Genomic DNA, 21,372 nt, shown 5'->3' on the forward strand with positions numbered 1-21,372 from the left:
TAGTCGATCAGCATACAATTCTAGTCTCATAGCAAAGGAGGTAGTTGTTCATGGAAGCAATTAGCTGCACATTCCATTTCCTCCTCCTATTCCTGACTGTCCTTCTTTCTCTGTTGCTCGAGGTGAATAGAGACCATTTGTAATGCCTTGCAGGGCCCTTGCAAGCTTTTAAGACCCCAGGCACTATGCAGTGAACTAGGAGGTAGAACAGAGGCACTACACATGTTATTAGGCCAGTTAACTGGGATGTCCCATGAAACTATGATCCTAAACCTCCAAACCAGGGAACCGAATTCTGTGATGCTTTTGGTTGTACGTAAGCAGCCTCAACAGCTACTTTTTTTTTGGTCATTGTAAATATATCTGTCGCACATTTGCCAATTCAGCTTTTTACAGGTATGCAACTTATGACCTCAGTTATAGTAATTGGTGGTTCAACCCTACCCTTAATCAGTGTAATTTTTCTATCACCATTAATCTCCCTTTTCCCATCCCTCCTATGTCTGGGAACCACTAATAAAGTGTGGTCTCTGTACATTTACCTTTTCTTGTCTTTTTATATAAGTGAGGTCATACAATGTTTGTCCTTTTGTGATTGACTTATTTCACTCAGCATAATGTCTTTAAGCTGTATGAATATTGTAGCATGTATCAAGACTTTGTTTCCTCTACTAGCTGAGTAGTAGTCCGTTGTATGTATTTACCACATTTTGTTTATCCATTCCTCTGTTGATGGGCATTTAGGTTGTTTCCACCTTTGGCTATTGTGACTAGTGCTGCAGTGAACACTGGTGTATAAGCCTCTGTTTGAGTCTCTGCTTTTGAGTCTTTTGGTGCATACCTAGAAGTGGATTGCTGGGTCATATGGTAGTTCTGCCTCTAGCCCTGGGGCTGTAGTGGTTAAGTGCTATGGCTGCTAACCAAAAGGTTGGCAGTTCAAAGCTACCAGCTGCTCCTTGGAAACTCCGCAGTTCTCTGTCGTCTCTGTTGATAGGGTCGCTATGAGTTGGAATCGACTTGACGGCAACAGATTTTTATGGTAGTTCTAGTTTTAGTTTTTTGAGGAACAGCCACAGTGTTTTTGCACAATGGCTGTACCATTTTGCATTCTTGCCAGCAATGGGTAAGGGTTCTAATTTCTCCACATCCTGGCCAACATTTATTATTGTATAATTTTTTTATCTTAGCCGTCCTAGTAGGAATAAATTGGTATCTCATTGTGGTGTTTTGATTTCCATCTCTTTGATGGCTATGACGCCGAGCATATTTTCATGTGTTTGGTGGCTGTTTAAATGCCCTCTTTGGTGAAATATTTATTCAGATTCTTTGCCCATTTTATGATTGGGTTGTCTTTTTTTATGTTTAGTTTCCAAAGTTTTTTATGTATCCTGGGTATTAGGTTCTTGTTGGATATATGGTTTCCGAAGATACTTTCCTAGACGGTAGTTTGTCTTTTTTACTTTTTTGGTAAAGTCTTTTGGTGAACAAAAGTTTTTAGTTTTCATGAGGTCTCATTTATTTATTTTGTCTTTTGCATTTGTGCTTTTGTTATTTTATTAGATAATCTATTGTTAAAACCAAGGCCCAACAGTGTTGCCCTGCATTTTCTTCTAAGAAGTTTGTGGTTTTGGTATGCACATTTAGGTCTGTATCTATTTTGTATTTGTTTTGTGTATGGTGTGAGGCATGGACCCTGTTTCATTTTTTGTATGCGGAAGTTCAGTTTTCATAGCACTGTTTATTGGTGGCTCTTCTTCCCCCATCAAATGGAGTAAGCACTCATGTCAACAATTCATTAACCATAGATGTGTGGGTTTATTTCAGGACTCTCAGTTCTGTTCCATTGGTCTATGTGTCTTTTGTTAAACCAGCACTAGGCTGTTTTGATTAGTGTAGCTATATGTTTTAAAATCAGGAAGTATGAGCTCTACCTTGTTCTTCTCTTTCAACATTGCCTTAGCTGTTTGGGGCCTCTTGCCATTCGACGTAAATTTGAGCATTGGCTTTTCTGTTTCTGTAGTGAAGAAATTTTGATAGGGATTGTGTTGAATCTATAAATCGCTTTGGGTAGTATTGACATCTTAACAATATAACATTTTCTAACACAAGAACACAGACATCTTTCCATTTATTTAAGTCTTCTTTAATCTCTTTCAGGAGCGTTTTATAATTGTCATTGTGTAAGACCTTCCTGTCTCTGGTTGGATTTATTCCTACGTATTTTATTCCCTTAGATACTATTGTAAATGGAGTTGTTTCTCTAATTTCTCTGTTACATTTCTTGTTGCCGGTATATAGAAACCCAGCTGATTTTCGTTTGTTGACATTATACTCTGCAACTTTGCTAAATTCGTCTGTCAGCAGAGTTTTTTGCAGACTCTGATATTTTCTGTACGCAAGATCATCTCGTCCATGAATAGAGATAATTTTACTTCTTCTTTTCCAATCAGGATATCTTTTCTTTCTTTTTCTTGTCTTATTGCTCTGGCTAGGATTTGTAATACAGTATTGAATGGAAGTGCTGAGAGTGGTCACCCTTTTCTTGTTACTGATGGCAAGGGAGAAGCTCTCAATCTTTCTTCATGAAGTATGTTGGCTTTTCTTAAATGCCTTGAATCATACTGAGGAATTTCCCCTTCATTCCAGTCTTCTTTAGGGGTTTCATCAAGAAGGGGTGTTTATTTTATAAAATGCTTTTCTGGTATCTATAGAGATGCTCATGTGGTTCTTTTCCTTTGTTCTGTTGACGTGGTGTTTAATGTTAATTGATTTTGTAATGTTGAACCATCCCTACATTCCTGGAATAGATGTCACTTGGTCATGGTGTGTGACCCTTAATATGCTCTTGGATTTTGTTCACTAGTATTTTGTCAAGGATTTTTGCATCTATGTTCATAAGAGATACTGATCTGTAGTTTTCTTTTTCTTGTTTCGGTATTGGTTATGTTTACTTCATAGAATGAATTAGGAAATATTCCTTTGTTCTCCATCTTTTGGGAGACTTTAAATACTACTGGTGTCAGTTCTACTGTCAGTATTTGGTAGAATTCCCCAGTAAAGCCATCTGGTCCAAGACTTTTTTGTTGGGGAGTTTTTGGTTACTGATTAGATCTCTTCAGTTGTTCTGAGTTTGTTGAGACTTTCTATTTCCTCTAGGGTCCTTTTGGATAGGTTATGCTTCCAAGAATTGGTCCATTTCATCTAGGTTATCTGGTTTGTTGCCATACAGTTGTTCATAATATTCTGTCATAATTCTCTTTATTTCTATTGGGTCAGTGGTCATGTCCTCTCTTTCATTTTTTATTTTGGTTATTTGCATCTTTTCTTTGTCATGCTAGCTAAAGGTTTTTCAATTTCATTGACCTTTTCAAAAAGCCATTTCTGGTTTTATTGATGAAAACGAATTTTTTTTTTTTTTTTACAGTCCTTTTTTTATAATTGTTTAAGGCAGGAAGATAAATCCATGCCGTGTTACGGCATCCTGACTGAAAGCAGAAGTTTCTGGATGTCATATTTATGCACATATTTTTTCCTATGGTTGTGATCATGCTACACTTACAATTTTGTGTATGTCTTTTTTAACTTAGTACTGTGTTACTATGTTACAGCATTTTCCATGTTTTTACATGCTCTTGATAAATATAATTTTAGTTTTGAGTATGCAAATACATATAATATTTATTTAGTTCAATTTTTATTTATATGTTGATTATTTCAGTTTTATAACTGTCATAGCATCTGTTCTGAAAACTCCCAATATCTTAATTGCAGTGCTCCTGATATGGAAGAAATATTGACTGAATCAGAAATTAAGTTGGATGGTGTCAGACAGAAGATATTGCAGGTAGCCCAAGAGCTATCAGGAGAAGACATGCATCAATTCCATCGAGCCATTACTATAGGTAAGGCTGGGTTTGCTTCACTGGTAACATTTTTTAAATAGTGTGGTATACAGTCTATGTGTTGGTTTTATGAATTTTTATTTACACTTGGGGAAATAATATATAGCCTATTAGATTTTAAAAATTGGTATAAAGGCAATCCAAAATATTTAATTGGCTTTATAAGTGTGTAGTAATATTCATTGTTCAATTTTAATAAAGTACTTGAGAAAACTGATTTAATAGACTGAATTTTATTCTTGTATGGGTAGGGTGCATTCAGACAAGTTGCATCTTGCAGGTGACTCTAAGTTTCGTTTTCAGTAGGTTCATGAAAGACAGTCTGTCAGTTAGTCAGGTGGACCCAAACATCTCATAGTATCACTCCATATTTGGGGATTTGGGGATAGTACTGTATTTTATATATTCATTTAAAAAGGCTCAGTCTGTACTCTTATGTTTATGAGCATCACTTGTTTTCAAATTTATTAAATAATTGTTTAAAGCACTTGGTTATTTCTTCATCCTTTTCTTAACATGAGCTACACTGACAGGAAAGATATTAAATTATTCAGACTTCTAAGATTTGCAGAAAGACAGAATCAAAGCTTGATTCATACTTAGGAAATATGTGAAAGTTCTATGTTCATTTCTATCAAATAGCTAATTCTACTGAGCTTAAGTTGGTTCAGCACTGGGAAATGGGTTCATCTGGTATTTGTTCAATATATATGTCCAAATTTATTCTAAACATAATTTCAGCAGTGTTATTTTTCAGAAATACCAAACTGTAGTATGGTAAAATGTCTTTTAATATCAGTAAGAGAAAGTGTCTGCATAGTTCAGTTAAAGCTGGGGATGTGTTATTGGAAACCAAAGTGATAAGGAGTCTGTAAGGAGTCATTGTAGCATATTCCCAAAGAAGATACTTTCTCACCATCATAATTTATTATCTATTGTCAGGGGTTTATTTGATTTTTAAAGAATAACATGCACTATAAAAATTATTTAATAAATTCAGTTTGTGTTGTCAGATGTCACAACCTCAAATATGACAAATTTGGCAGAGGTGGAAGAGAAGGTCAGTGTATTGTTGGGAAGAAAGGCCAGATGAAAGCTAAAGCAATTAATCCTCTAGCTAAAACATAAGAGAATATTTTCATGACCTTGTGGTGGGAAAGATTACTTTAAAAGGGCACAAAAAAAGCATTCGCTGTTAAAGAAAAAATGACTAATTGACCTTCTTTAAAATTAAATTCTGTTCATCAAAAGACATCGTTGAGAAAGGAATAGGCAAGCTGAATTCTGAGAAAAGAAAAAGACATTTAAATACCCGTATTGGATAAAAGACTCATATCCAGAATATGTAAAGAACACATACACATCAACAAGAAGATAAGTAATTTTAAAAATGGGCAAAAAACTTGAAGAAGAACCTCAACAAAAGAGGATATCCAAATGACCGATAAGCATGTATGTGAAAAGGTGCTCAGCCTCATTATTCACTTCTGTTGTTAGTTGCCGTTGAGTTTATTCCGACTGACAGTGAGCCTATGTGTACAAAATAGAACTGCTCCATAGGATTTTCAGAGCCGTGAGCTTTCAGAGGTAAATCTCCAGGGCTGTCTCCCAAGGCACCTCTGGGGAAGTTCAGACAGCCAGCTTTTTGGCTAGAAATTTAGAGCTTAACCATTTGTGCCACCCAGAGTAATGCTGAGTAAAATTGCAATGAGATACCATTTATACCCACCAGCGTGGCTAAATTATAAGGGCTAACAATATTATTTTAATAAACTACTTGGTTTTATTTACTTCAGTTAAACATGTGCCTGCCCTATGGCCTAAAAAAAAAAAAAAATTTTTTTTTTCCTAGCAATTCCATTTTCAGGTATCTACCTGAAAGAAGTGAGCCCACTAAAAGACATGTACAGGAAAGCTGGTAGCAGCTAGAGTTATAATATTTTAAACCTAAAAAATACCCAAATGTCCATCAACAAGAGAATAGATAAATTGTGGTATAGTTGTATAGCTTGCTGGCACACAACAAAAACAACATAGTTGTACAATAGAATATCATATAGCAGTAAATGAACATATACAGCAGCAAATTGAATCTCACACATTATGCTGGGTGGAATAAGCAGACATGGAAGAGTATGTATTGATGTGAAGTTCAAGAACAGGCAAAACTTACCTAGAGAAATAAAAGGTAGGATAGCAGTTACCTAAGGTTGGAGGCTGGGGCCGAGGTTATTGATTGGGAAGACGCATGAGGGAACCTTCTGGGATGGTAGGAGTATTTCATATTTATATTTTAGTCTGGGCGGAGCTACATATAAAAATTAATTGAACTGTATACTCATCTATCAGTCATACTGTGCTTGCTTGCATATTGCTGTGATGCTATGCCACCAGTATTTTAAATACCAGCAGGGTCACCCGTGGTGGACAGGTTTCAGCGGAACTTCCAGACTAAGACAAGGAAGAAGGACATGGTGATCTAAAAAAATTGGCCAGTGAAAAGCTTATGAATAGCAGCAGAACATTGTCTGATATGCTGCCAGGAGATGAGCCCCTCAAGTTGGAAGGCACTCAGAATATGACTGGGGAGGAGCTACCTCCTCAAAGTAGAGTCGACCTTAATGACATGGATGGAGTCAAGCTTTCCAAACCTTCATTTGCTGATGTGGCACAACTCAAAATGAGAGGAAACAGCTGTAAACATCCATTAATAATAGGAACATGGAATGTATGAAGTATGAATCTAGGAAAATTGGAAATAGTCAAAAATGAAAAGGAACGCTTGAAGATAAATACCCTAGGCATCAGTAAGATGAAATGGACTGGTTTTGGCCATTTCAAATTGGACAATTATATGGTCTGCTATGCTAGGAATGACAAATTGAAGAGGAATGGTGTCACATTCATCAAAAAGAACATTTCAAGATCTATCCTGAAGTACAGCGCTGTCAGTGATAGGATAATAACCATACACCTACAGGGAACACCAGTTAATATGACTATTATTCAAATTTACACACCAACCATTAATGCCAAAGATGAGGAAAATGAAGATTTTTACCAACTTCTGCGATCTGAAGTTGATCAAATATGCAATCAAGATTGTATTGATAGTTACTGATGATTCGAATTGGAAAGTTTGAAACAAAGAAGTAGGATTAGTAGTTGGAAATTACGGCCTTGGTGATAGAAACAATGCCGGAGATTGCATGATAGAATTTTGCAAGACCAACAATTTTTTCATTGCAAATACCATTTTTCAGCAACATAAACGACGACTATATATGTGGAGCTTGCCGAATGAAGTATGCAGGGATCAAGTCAACTATATCTGTGGAAAGAGACAATGAGAAACTCAATATCATCAATCAGAACAAGGCCTGGGGCCAGCTGTGGAACAGACCATCAATTTCTCCTGTGCAAATTCAAGTTGAAACTGAAGAAAATTAGAACAAGTCCACGAGAGCCAAAGTACAACCTTGAGTATATCCCACCTGAATTTAGAGAGCATCTCAAGAACAGATTTGATATAATGAACACTAATGACCGAAGACCAGATGAATTGTAGGATGACATCAAAGACATCATACATGAAGAAAGCAAAAGGTCGTTAAAAAGACAGGAAAGAAAGAAAAGTCTAAAATGAACATCAGAAGAGACTCTGAAACTTGCTCTTGAACGTCGAGTAGCTAAAGTGAAAGGAAGAAATGATGAAGTAAAAGGTTGAACGGAAGATTTCAAAGGGTGGCTTGAGAAGACAAAGTAATATAATCAAATGTGCAAAGACCTGGAGTTGAAAAACCAAAAGGTAAGAAGATGCTTGGCATTTGTCAAGCTGAAAGAACAGAAAAAAAAAAAAAATTCAAGCCTCGAGTTGAGATATTTTAGGATTTTATGAGCAAAACCGTGGTGGCGTAGTGGTTAAGTGCTACGGCTGCTAACGAAAGGATTGGCAGTTCAAATCCACTGGGTGCTCCTTGGAAACTATGGGGCAGTTCTACGCTGTCCTGTAAGGTTGCTATGAGTTGGAATCAACTCGACGGCAATGGGTTTGGTTTGGTTTTGACGGGCAAAATATTGAACGATGCAGGGACCATCAAAACAAGACGGAAAGAATACACAGTCACTGTACCAAAAAGAATTGGTAGACGTTCTACCATTTCAGAAGGTAGCACATGATGAGGAACAGATAGTACTGAAGGAAGAAGTCCAAGCTGTGCTGGAGGCATTGGCAGAAGACAAGGCTCCAGGAATTGTCGAAATACCAATTGAGATATTTCAACAAACGGATACAACACTGGAAGCACTCACTCATCCGTGCCAGGAAATTTGGAAGACAGCTACCTGGCCAGCTGACTGGAAGAGATCCACAATTCTGCTCATTCCAAAGAAAGATGATCCAGCAAAATGCAGAAATTATTGAACATCATTAATATCACACAGAAGTAAAATTTGCTGAATATAATTCAGAAGCCGTTGCAGCAGTACGTCGACAGGGAACTGCCAGAAATTCCATCCAGATTCAAATATGGAGTAAGGGATATTATTCCTGATGTCAGATGGATCTTGACTGAAAGCAGAGAATACCCAAAAGAGGTGTACCTATATTTTATGGACCCTACAAGGCATTCAGCTGTGTGAATCATGACAAATTATGGATAACGCTGTGAAGAATGGGAATTCCAGAACACTCAGTTGTGCTCGTGCAGAACCTGTACATAGACCAAGAGGTAGTCGTTCGAATAGGACAAGAGGATACTGCATAGTTTAAAATCAGGAAAGGTGTAAATCAAGGTTGTATGCTTTCACCCATATGTACTCAATCTTATGCTGAGCAAATAATCCAAGAAGCTGGACTATATGAAGAAGAACATTGCATCAGGATTGGAGGAAGCCTTATCAACAACCTGCTATATGCAGATGACACAACCTTGCTTGCTGAAAACGAAGAGAACTTGAAGCATTTACTGATGAAGATCAAAGACTACAGCCTTCAGTATGGATAGATCTCAACATAAAGAAAATAAAAACCCTCACAACTGGATCACTAAGGAACGTCATGATAAATGGAGAAAATACTAAAGTTGTCAAGGATTTTATTTTACTTGGGTCCACAGTCAACGCCCATAGAAGCAGCAGTCAAGAAATCAAACAACGTATTGCATTGGGCAAATCTGCTGCAAAAGACTCTTTAAAGTGTCAAAAAGCAAAGATGTCACTGTGAGGACTAAGGTGCCCCTGACTGTGATATTTTCCTTTACCTCAATATGCATGTGAAAGCTGGACGATGAATAGACTGAAGAAGAATTGATGCCATTGAATTATAGTGTTGAAGAGTGTCAAATATACCATGTACTGCCCGAGAAGGAACAAATCTGTTTGAAGTGCAGCCAGAATATTCTTTAGAAGCGAGGATGGTAAGTCTTCATCTCACATACTGTGGACATGTTATCAGGATGGAGAAGCACATCTTGCTTGGTAATGTAGAGAGTCAGAGGAAAACCTTCAATGAAATGGGTTGACACGGTGACTTCAACAACGGGCTCAAACATAGCAAAGATTGTGAGGATGGTACAGGACTGGACAGTGTTTCTTTCTGTTGTAATAGGCTTGCTGTGAGTTGGAACCAACTTGATGGCACCTAACAAGAACACTTATGATTTAGTGTATGTGAGTTATAATTCAGTTTTTTTAACAGAAGCCACTGTTGACTGATGAATTCGTAGGTCCTTTTTCCAGAGCAGTTCTTTGTATCAGAAGAACACATCCATAATAATTTGTTTGTGGTAGTGCTGTGGTGAAAATGTGTCACTCCTGGTGAAAAAGAGTCATGTCATTCTTATTAGCGATGCCTCTGTGAAAACTCCTTTAGTAAGATTTTTCTTGAGTACTTTCATTCCTAGTTGATTGGCAGGTTAAATAATGATAGTTGTAACTTCGGCCTTTTTTTATTTGGTCTTCTGAAATTTTTTTATAATTCCCTTCCCGTGGAGGTGCAGTGAGGAGGAGATAAGCTGGGGTATCCAGCACACTCACCTCTGTCAGTTTTTAGGGCTTGTTGGCATATACAAGTGGCATCTCCAGGTTGTAAGCATGTTACAGATCTTCTCAGGGATGTAGATCAGGAGCAGTAGTATTTATCAGTTGTTTGTACCTGACTATTATACTGCCATAAAGGGGTTCCGTGAATTCTCATTATTGCTGCCTTCTCTGTAGCTGGAGTAGTAGGTATGACCATACTAAAGATAGATCCATAGCGGGAACATGTTTCAGACACAACAATCCTGCTATGTCTAAATAAGCGTGCAGGGTGGAGTGGGAAGTTGATCGTGGAGGAGCAGGTTGGGTCTCTCAGTTTCTAAAAAGTGCTTGATCTGAGGAAGCAGTACAATTTAAATGTCTTACTGTATTAGTGTAAACAAAAATTCTATTCCACGGCTTCTCCTAAGCATCCTGTTAATTTGGATAATTACATTAAGTGTTTGAATAACTTCCATAATGTTTTATAATTCTTACCGTTACATCATGCAGTAAGCTAATCTTGTAAAAATTTATGGCAATGTAATAAATGTAATAAAAATTGGCCAGAATAGTCTTCACTTTTTACTTCAGTTCATGCATAAAACTTTTATATTTTCCTCGGTGTTGGTATTCCAACTGTGAAGTGATTCCCTGGTTTTCATGTTTAAAGTTCTCAGTTCTTTATTAGTTTATGGGTTAACTAACCTAATCATTTGCCAGCAAGTCTAGTCTGATTCTGGTGACCGCATGTGTGTCAGAGTAGAACTGTGCTCCGTAGGGTTTTCATGGCTCATTTTTCGAAAGTAGATCGCCAGGCCTTTCTTCTGAAGCGCCTCTGGGTGGACTTGAACCTCCAACCCTTTGGTTAGCAGTCGAGCACATTAACTGCCTGCACCAGGGGCTCCTAGTTCATGGTTATTGTTGTTACCTGCCCTCGAGTTAGCCCTGACTCATGGCGATCCTAGGCTCAATAGAAAGAAATGCTGCCCAGTCCTATGCCATGCCCATAATCAGTTATAAATCAGACCATTGGGATCCATAGAGTTTTCAGTGGCTGATTTTCTGAAGTAGATCTTCAGGCTGTTCTTCCTAGTCAGTCTTGGTTTGGAAGCTGTGCTGAAATCTATTCGGCATCATAACAGCATGCAAGCCTCCACTGACAATTGGTGGCAGCACATTGACCCTGAATCGAGCCTGGGGCTTCCACATGGAAGGTGAGAATTCTGTCACTGAAGCACCAGTGTCACCAGTTCACATTTGTTGTTAGTTGCCAGCGAGTTCATTCTGACTCTTGGCAATCCCACATTTGAGAGAACCACTCCATAGGATTTTCAAGGCTGTGACCTTTCAGAAGCAGACCACCATGTTTTGTCTTTTGAGGAGAGTCTAGGTGGGTTCAAAATGCCAACATTTCGGCTAGTAGTGGAGCACTTAGCCATTTGTGCCACTCCGGGACTCAGTTGTAGTTGTGTGCCGTCAAGTCGATTCCAACTCATAGCAACCTTATAGGACAGAGTAGAACTGCCCATAGGGTTTCCAAGGAGTGGCTGGTAGATTTGAACTGTCACCTTTTTTGGTTAGTAGCCTGACCTCTTAACTACTGCACCATAGAGTTCCCCAGATATCTGGTGGGACATATTAGATTGCTGAATTTGGCCCAAGTAGGTCTGTTTTGTTTGTCCTTTATTATTAGTTCATCAGTAAGTGAAGTATAAGGAAAGAGTTTAGATAAGGAAAAGGGCCATAAAGATAATAATATTAAAAGGAACCTGAAAGGTTGCCCATTGGCTTTTAGAACAAAAGAGAGGAACGGAGGGGAAAAAAAGGCAAAAAGGACATTTCATAGAGTTAGCAGAGTGTTTCTTAAATCAGGAAGGAAGTGCTGCCCTTTTGGAAAGTCTTGGTAAATGTTAATAAAATGGGAGCGATCGTCAGATTTTCCCACTTCACTGTATCATTTAGGATTATTAAAAGCATCATAGTCAGTTTTAGGATTTTGTTTATGATTTGTATGTTTTCTTTAAAGATTACCTACTCGTGGATTAAAAAAGTTAAAGGTCTCCCATATTCTTACTTTTCCATAAGAAGTCTTTAAAATGAAATGAGGTTCTCTAAATTGAAGCAATAAAGACTATTTTTTTGGACCTAAAACCGTCAAGGATGTTTCTGTACTTAAATATTTGCTGACCGATATTTTATTTGATAAAATAAGATTATTTATAATTAGAGTAGGGTTAACAATATGATGCTTATGAATAGCTTGCTGCTTATAATTGTTAAATGCTTGTTTTGGTGTTGCTCCAAATAGTTGTTCTTTTGACTTGAAGATAAAACAATTCTGGCATTGAACTAAAGGAGTTCTGTGCTTTTCCTCATTAAGAATAGTGCTAATGGCACGCAGAGCATTTCCCTAAGGAATACTTATGTGAGCTCAAACATTGAGTATCCTACTAATAACTGAGCAACAACAAAAAGTTAGGTCTGTTTTCTACACATTTCTTATCAGCGCACGTTACAGATTGTCACAAGGGATAGTTAAACAAATGAATAATTAGTTGCTTGAAATAAGTCACTTATAAAAACTTTTTGTGCTCTATCATAGTTTTTTTCTTCTGCAAAAAAATTAACAATGAGGGGCGGGAGTAGGAATAGTTGTATTCTCCTGTCCTCCACCTCAAATAAAAAAATATTTTTAAAAATGTAATTATTCTCAGTTTAGTTTATATCCCTGTGATAATGATAAAAATTGTCATTATTTTCTTGAGACGTTTTGGTATACAAAACTAAGTTCAAACTCTAATTGATATTTTAATCCTCTTATCAAAAAATGTGGGCATTTGGGACCAGTTGAAGATATTTTTAAGTCACTTCTTTATATTCATGACCTCATTTGATATTTGCAGTATCCCAGCAATCCAATAACAACTGTAGAGTCGAGTCCCTGGGTGGTGCAAACAGTTAACACACTCCTTGCTAACCAAAAGGTTTGGTAGTTTCCAGAGATGCCTCAGAATAAAAAGCCTGACGATCTACTTCTGAAAAACCAGCCATTGAAAAAAACCCTTTGGAGAACAGTTTTACTCTGACACACCTGGGGTTGCAGTATCCCTACATTGTAGATATTAATTTTGGCTCACAGAGGATAAGCAATGAGCACAAGGTTGTAAGCCAGGTGTGTGGTAGAGCTGTTATGCAAGATCGAGTTCTTACTGTGAATTACTCTATGAATTTAATACCTATTGAGTTTTGAACCTGTTGTTGTGTGCCATAGAGTCAATTCTGACTCATAGCAACCTGATAGGGCAGAGTAGAACTGTACTATAGGATTTCCTAGCCTATAATCTCTTTTTTTTTAATTGTATTGTTGTTGAGAATATACACAGCAAAACATATACTACCTTAACCATTTCTACATGTACAATTCAGTGACATTGATTGCATTCTTTTGAGTTGTGCATCCATTCTCACCCTCCTTTTTTAAGTTGTTCCATCTCCATTAACATAAACTCACTGCCTCCTAAGGTTCCTGCCTAGCCTTTTGAGTTGCTGTTGTCACTTTGATCCCACGTAGATAGTTCTTAAAAGAACATAATGCTCATGGCTAAGTTTACTCGTTAACTAGACTATTGTTTGGTTTTAAGAAGTCTTCAGGGGGTATTTTTGGTTTAAGGTTTAAAGATTATCTCAGGACAATAGCTTCAGGTGTTCATCCTACCTCCATGGCTCCAGAAAGCCTGGAGTCCATGAGAGTTTGAAATTCTGTTCTGCATTTCCCTCTTTGGATCAGGATTCTTCTTTAGAATCTTTGATTAAAATGGTCAGGAATGGTCCTAGACTGTAATCTTTATGGGACTAGATCGCAGCCGGGTCTTTCTCCCTTGGAGTGGCTGGTGGATTCAAATTGCCAGCCTTCCCTTAACAGCTGAGTGAGAGTAATCATTGCACCATCAAGTCTCCTTGTTCAGAACCTAATCCCTAGCGAAGGCCTTATTTTGCCTAACCACCCCTCCAACAGAGGAATTAACACAGATTAAGGTTTTCCTTATAAACCCAACACACATCATTGCTCTTAACTGCTTTTTTTCTTATAGTACTTAACACTTTCTAATATTCTGTGTAATGTTCCTATGTGCTATGTTCATTGTCTCTCCCTTCCCTACTATAACATGGACTCTACAAGTCCTTACAAAGGTTTATTTTTGTTGTCGTTGTTCTTCACTTATGTATCCCAGACACTTAATAGGTGTTCAATAAATCTTTGTTGAATAAAGAGCAAAGCTAATTTTAAAAAATTCCTTGTTTTTATTCAAACATAGTTTTTATCTGATGATTTGCTTCTAGTTTTTATTTTGTTTTATAGTTTTTTTGTTGTTGTTCTTTCCAGAAGAAAACATGTTTTCAGGGGCTATTGCTTAGCTATAAAGCAGGAATAGGACCAGTATTAATTTTTAGGTAAATTCTAAAGCTTAATACAGCATTTCATAGTATCGAGAAATTTGGTATAGGCTTAGCCTATTAGCACAACTGAAAATACTCACTGAAAAAATGAACTAGGGTATGAAGATGTGTAAATCTTTGGAATAAGAGGAAAAATTTAGCAAAGGGAAAGATAAAGCGAAAATCAAATTTATCTGTTTATGAGAAAGATTAGAAGTTTCAGAGATGTTGGTTTGTTAAGGTAACACTAACTGCTGAAACAGATGAATAAACGGAAATCTCAGAGGCTTAACAAGATAGAAATTGTTTCTTTCTCACTTGGAGTCCAGGCTTCGTGGTGGTGGAATGCGTGTGCTCTGGCTCGCCTAGTCATTCGGGGACCATGCCTATGGGGGGGCTGCTGTTGTTATTACATGGTTACCAAGATGAACCAGGGCACTAATACTGTGGAAAAGAGCAGAGTGGAGGATGTTGGCAGAGATTTTTATGGGCCACCCCTAGAAGTAGCATGTATTACCTCTGCCCACATGGCCACACCTAACGGCAAGGCAAAATGGGTTATGTGGTCTCTATTTTGTCAGGGAGGAAAGCAAAATGGATTTGAGGAATAGTTCATTTTTCTCTGCCTGAAATAGCAATTTCATGCCTTTTTAGGGCTAGTGGAAAATGCAGGTATATGAATGTTGATAAATTTTAAAAGCTTTTCCTCTTTTTATTATTGTACTTTAGATGAAGGTTTACAGAACAAACAAGCTTCTCATTGAACAGTATACATATTGTATTTTGACATTGGTTTCCAACCCCACGACATGTCAACACTCTCTCTTTTTGACCTTGGGTTCTCAATCACCAGCATTCCTGTCCGCTCTTGCCTTCTAGTCCTTGCCCCTGGGCTGGTGTGCCCTTTAGTCTTGTTTTGTTTTATGGGCCTGTCTGATCTTTGGCTGAAGGGTGAACCTCAGGAGTGGCTTCATTACTGAGCTAAAAGGGTTTCCGGGGCCATACTCTTGGGGCTTCTCCAGTCTCTGTCAGGCCAGTAAGTCTGATAGTTTTAAAAGCTTTTCTGAATGGATTTTTATTTTGTTTGAAAGCACCCACTTGCCTAATTTGAAAATAAATTTACAGCTGGAAGGATAGTTAGAGAACATCTAGTCCCACAATCTCATTTTGTACATAAACTTAATGGTGGTGTTAGAATTGGAATCTGACTTATTTTATCTACTTTGATGTACTTTCTGTTAGACCATGCTTCCCTCTTGATAGCTAGTGTTGTGGATTGAATCATGTCTCCCTAAAAATATGTATCAAATTGGCTGGGCCATGATTTCCAGTGTTGTGTGGTTATCTTCCATTTTGTGATTGTAATTTTATGTTAAAGAGGATTAGGGTGGGATTGTAATACCCTTACCCTAGGTCTCATTCCTGATCCAGTGACAAAGGAGTTTCCCTGAGGTGTGGCTTGCACCATCTTTTATCCCTCAAGAGATATAAAGGAAAGGGAAGCAATCAGAGAGCTGGGGACCTCATACTACCAAGAAAGCAGCATCAGAAGCAGAGTGCATCCTTTGGACCTGGGGTCCCTGTGCCTGAGAGGCTCCTCTACTAGGGGAAGATTGATGACAAGGAATTTTCCTCCAGAGCCAACAGAGAAAGCTATACCCTGGAGCTGACACCCTGAATTTGGACTTGTAACCTACTAGACCGAGAGAGAATAAATTTCTCTTTGCTAAAGCCATCCACTTGTGGTATTTCTGTTATAGCACTACTAGATAACTAAGACAGCTAGTATCTAATGCTTTAAAGCTTAACAGAAAGGCATTTTTTTGAAAGATTACAGATTTTATCTCCAGTTAAATACTCCTGTCCTTTCTTTAATTGTGTCTTATTTACGTAAGTAAAATAGGTATAGTTTAAATTTGCATTTAACTGTGAGGTAATTCAGTAAACATTTTTCATAAGTATGTTAAACCACAATTTAATGAGTATATTTCATACTGTAAACTTATGTGGTGACTACTGTGACCATGAGAAAATCATTTTCTGGGTTATAAAAACTCAGTTTGTGAACATTCTTTATAGATAAATGTCTGGTAGACACTTCTTAGACTATTTATGTGAAGATGTTTTAGCCCAGCTTCTCTTCACATCTCTGAACATTCCAGTTTTCTGAAATCTTGTTGCAGAAAGTTAACCTTTTGGGTTAAGGTCTGTCAGTTGATAAGAATGGGGCTAAATAGGGAACATGGGAAAGAAGAGACAGCATCTTACTCAGTTTTGGACATAGTGCACGCAGCCAAAGAGGTCCTTATTCCTTGACAAACTCCATCTTATATTATTATGCTTAATAGTATAAACAGTATTGTTGCGTTAACAGTTTGCTATTCTTAGCTAACGAAGAATTATCTTAGACTCATAGTGCGTGTTTGGCTAAGGTAACATTCTGGAAGAACAATGGCCTCTTTTAATTGTAAACTGACAAAAAAACCTGTTTCCTTTAAAGAAGTTAAAAAATAATTGTCTAACAAAAATTAATGCCAGTTCTTATTTTAATGATTCTTGCTTAGTTTAATTCATTAGTTACCAGACACTGATATAAACCCTACAATGTAGGTGGATGTCTGTTCTTTACAAACGAGGAAATTGAAGCACAGAAAAGTTAGTAAACTTACCCTAGTTCACAGCTAATAAGAGACTGAATTGGCTTTTGACCTTGGATATCCTCATGTCTGTGCTTTCCATTATGCCATTATCATATTTTATTTGGAGGAAGGTGAGTAAGGAGGTGGTTTTTTTAAAAAGTACATGAGAAGGGGAAAACCTTTACTTCTCTGGTTTGGTCAGCTGGGTGAGTGAGGAGATCATCTGTTGAGAGAAGGAAATGAGAAGATGGAATAGGTTTTGGTTGTGATAATTTGGAAATTATAGGCCATCCAGGTAGCTGACTAGTCTGTTGCTTTCAAGTCCATTCAGACTCATAGTGACCCAATAGGACAGAGTAGGATTGCCCCATAGGGTTTCCAAGGTGCGGCTGGTAGATTCGAACTGCTGACCTTTTGGTTAGCAGCTAAGCTCTTAATCACTACAGCATAATTGGATATAGGGATCTAGAGAACTTGGGACATAGAGTGTCATGGATTGAATTGTGTCCCCTAAAAATATGTGTCAGCTTGGTTAGGCCATGATGCCCAGTATTGTTTAGTTGTCCTCCATTCTGTGATTGATGTAATTTCCCTATGTGTTGTAAATCCTGATCTCTCTCTGTGGTTAATGAGGCAAGAGTAGATTATGTTAAAGAAGATTGGGGTAGACTCTGACACACTTACTCAGGTCGTATTCCTGATCCAGTGTAAAGGGAGTTTCCCTGGGGTGTGGCCTGCATCACCTTTTGTCTTTCAAGAGATAAAAGGAAAAGGAAATGAGCAGAGAGTTGGGGACCTCCTACCACCAAGAAGGCAGCACTGAGAGCATAGCGTGTCCTTTGGACCTGGGGTTCCTGTGCAGAGAAGCTCTTAGTCCAGAGGAAGATTGATGACAAGGACCTTCCTCCAGAGCAGCAGAAAAAGCGTTCCCCTGGAGCTGATGCCCTGAATTTGGACTAATAGCTTCCTAGACTGTGAGAGAATAAACTTCTGTTTGTTGAAGCCATCCACTTACGGTATTTCGGTTATAGCAGCACTAGATAACCAAGACACAGGCCTAACGTGAAGTTACAGCTTTGGAGTCACCCACTCATAAATTGAATTTACAGACATGGATAAGATTGTCTAAGGACAGTATAGAGTGAGAAGAAAGCCAAAGACTGGGTCCCGTGGATCCCTAACTGAAGGGAAAGAGGTTGAAGGTACAGGAAAGAGAACAGAACGATGGACTAGGATTGCCTAGGAATCAAGAGAGCATGTGGGATCCAGAGCTTAGGTAGACTGGCAAGCCCTGTATGAGAGGAGGGCCACCTCTTCTGAGATGGAAGGAAGACAGGATAGGTATAGATGTAGACAGTTGAGGAAATTCTTCTCAGTAACTCCTTTTTTCATGTCATGTGCTGAGAATGGGGGGCGAAGGCAGGGAGGTGGTTTGGGATTGATGGAAGACTAACCAAAAAAAAAAAACAAAAACCAAGCCCATTGCTGTTGAGTCAGTTCTAACTCATAGTGACCCTAAAGGGCAGAGTAGAACTGGCCTCATAGGGTTTCCAAGGCTGTAGACCTTTACAGAAGCAGACTGCCACATCTTTCTCCTGCGGAATAGCTGGTGGGTTTGAACCACTGACCTTTTAGTTAGCAGCCAAGTGCTTAACCACTGCACCACTAGGGCTCTGGGATGAGACTAGAGATTCATAATGGTTTCTGAGGGGAAGGGAGGTGGGAGCTTAACTAGGGGCAGTTATTATTGTTAATCATTTTTGAAAATTTATGTGCTCAGTAAATATGATCTTTTCTGTGTAGGAATAGGAATGAATGAGGTAGAGAGATTAATTCATGGCTAGGGTTCTGCTTTAGGTAGTTGCAACAGGATGACAATGGTAGAAGGAGGGCAGGATATTCAGCTTGAATATCTGTTATGGTCATTTTGGTTTTTAAGATAAAAGCATAATTCTTTGTCTGTTGGTAAGTAGTGTGTTAACTGTCTTGAGTACTAAGATTAATTAATAATATGAATTTCAACATATGTCGTTTATCTCAGAAGCCAAACATGCAGTATGATCCTATGATACTTTTTTGGGGGGGAGCGGGGGCTGGGGAGTACATTTGAGTTCAAAAGTCCAGGGATAGGGTTGGGAGGGTTTGTGTTGTGCAGCTGAGCTGTGGACCTATACTGTAAATCCCAAAAGAAATGCTTTATCCAAGGGAAGAAGCATATAGAATCTGGGGAGGCTACCCGGGGTCAGGGATATGAACAGATGTTTCATGGAACAATATTCCCTTAGGTTACAGTAACTGTCAGGTGGGCTCAGGGAGCTTTGCTTTATTTGAAACTCATCCCCTGGTGGAGAGGAGAGTGGCGGTCATTGCACGTTGGGAAGAGGTATGGGGGAAGGGGATATGCCATTGAATGACCAAAGGACAATACACACCCCTAACAAGTGTCAGCACAAACCACCTTCTCTCCTTCCAGCCCCCAGTGGTTGGAGGAGAGAGAAAGATGAAGGAGGGTCAGAGATGTGAGGAATGGTGGAGAGAGTTGAAAGCTGAGATGGGGGCAGGCCTGTGAATCCCCTACATTGGCAGGTTAAAATGTAACCTAATGACTATCATTTTGATGGAGAAAGTCATGGGAGGAATTTGATATTCCCAGTATCAAATCATGACCCAGAGAAGGGCATCATTTAACTAAAGACAGCCAAAGCAGACAAAAGATCTTTCCAACAGCATCTGAAAATCAAGAAATGATTTGAGAATAATCACGATGATTAATGAAGCCCTGGTGGCACAGTGGTTAAGAGCTCAGCTGCTAACCAGAAGGTCAGCTGCTCAAATCCACCAGCCACTCCTTGGAAACCTCATAGGGTTTCCAAGTTCTCCTCTGTCCTATAGAATAGCTAACAGTTGGAATTAACGTGACAGCAACGGGTTTGGTTTTATTTTTTCTATACCTTATATCCAGAAGTCAGAATCAACTCGACAGCAGCTAACAACAATAACAGCATACCTTATATCACTTGGTAGGCGGTTTTATAATAAATGTAGTTTAGTGTATTAAGAGAATAAAGGAATATATTTAAATTTTGGATTTATATTGATTTATATAATAACTTATATTCCTGCTAAATATTTTAAATGTTAATCCAAGAGACTCCAAGTTGAAAGTACTGCATAAATTTTACTGCTGTCAGTGTAATAGTCTATTATAAAGCGAAGGCTTATAGGTATGTTTATTTGTGATACTCAGTTCATTTATCTGAGAGTAGATTTTTAGCAGATTGATCCGTGAATTAAAAGTAGGTATGATTTTATTTTAACATATCAGTGATTTGGTTAAGCTAACCTGTGTAAAAATGCAGGTGGTACTCTTTCAAATAGTTACAAACACTATTTTTTTAAAAACTGGATATGATTCACACACCATAAAGGTCATTTTTTAAATTGTACAATTCCGTATATTTTTTAAAGTATATTCAGAGCTTCTGTTCCTGTCACCGTTATCTTATTCCAGAATATTTTCATCACTCCTAAAAGAAACCCCCTACTCATTAGCAATCACTGCCCATTCCCTCCTTGCCAGGCCCCTGGCAACCACATAAATTCTCTTCTGTCTCTATGGATTTGCCTAATTTGGACATCTAATATAAATAGAATCATACAATATGTGTCCTTTTGTGTCTGGATGCCTTCACTGACCATAATATTTTCAAGGTTCATCCATCTGGTAGCATTTATCAGAACTTCATTCTTTTTTATGGCTGAATAATATTCTGTTGTATCAATATACCACTTCTTGTTTTTTCATTCATCAGTTGATGGGCATTGGAGTTTTCTCTACATTTTGGCTCTTAGGAATAATGCTGCTTCGAACATTTGTGTGAACAAAGTTTTTGATTCTTTTGGGTATATATATCCTTTTTGGGTATATACCTTGCTGGGTCATATGGTAAAGAACTTTTTGAAAAGCACTGAAAGCCTGGAAGGAAAGTTGAGACACGAAATTCAAATTTGGAATGAAACCTCTCTCGTCTGTTTACCTTATATATGGTTTTGGATGGAGAGTTGACTGGTTGCATATTGTGTAAATATTATAAAATAATCTGAAGCCTTTAGTTGGATTTCCCTATACATGTTCTAATAGGAGAACAAGGAGAAAAATAACAGATGACATAAAAGGAACCTACAAATTTCTCTCACTGGCAGCTGATTCTGTAAATAATTCTGTTTGGATTTCATCCAAGGCAAAAGCAGAAGGGGAAGGCATTGTTTAATGGAATATGGTAGTAGGTTAAGATTTTTCCCCCTGGGAATTATTCACTGAAAATAGCGGATGTCCTTTTCATCAAGTTGAAACATAACTTGTTCGAACATCC

General features: G+C 38.0%; 1 protein-coding gene across 3 annotated transcripts in view; it reads left to right on the forward strand.

Moving 5' to 3' along the window:
- TSNAX (translin associated factor X) overlaps positions 1-21,372 on the forward strand; it is a 94,696-nt gene that overhangs the window by 17,575 nt on the left and 55,749 nt on the right. For all 3 annotated transcript variants that reach the window (XR_010319405.1, XM_064276657.1, XM_064276658.1), the window contains exon 4: positions 3,772-3,902. Coding sequence is in view for 2 of the 3 variants with exons in the window: in XM_064276657.1 (XP_064132727.1) it covers positions 3,772-3,902 (131 nt within the window). In the remaining variant the exon portion in view is untranslated. The remainder of the gene's footprint in view (positions 1-3,771; positions 3,903-21,372) is intronic.

Source organism: Loxodonta africana, chromosome 25 (genome assembly GCF_030014295.1).
Source record: "Loxodonta africana isolate mLoxAfr1 chromosome 25, mLoxAfr1.hap2, whole genome shotgun sequence".
Lineage (NCBI taxonomy): Eukaryota > Metazoa > Chordata > Mammalia > Proboscidea > Elephantidae > Loxodonta > Loxodonta africana.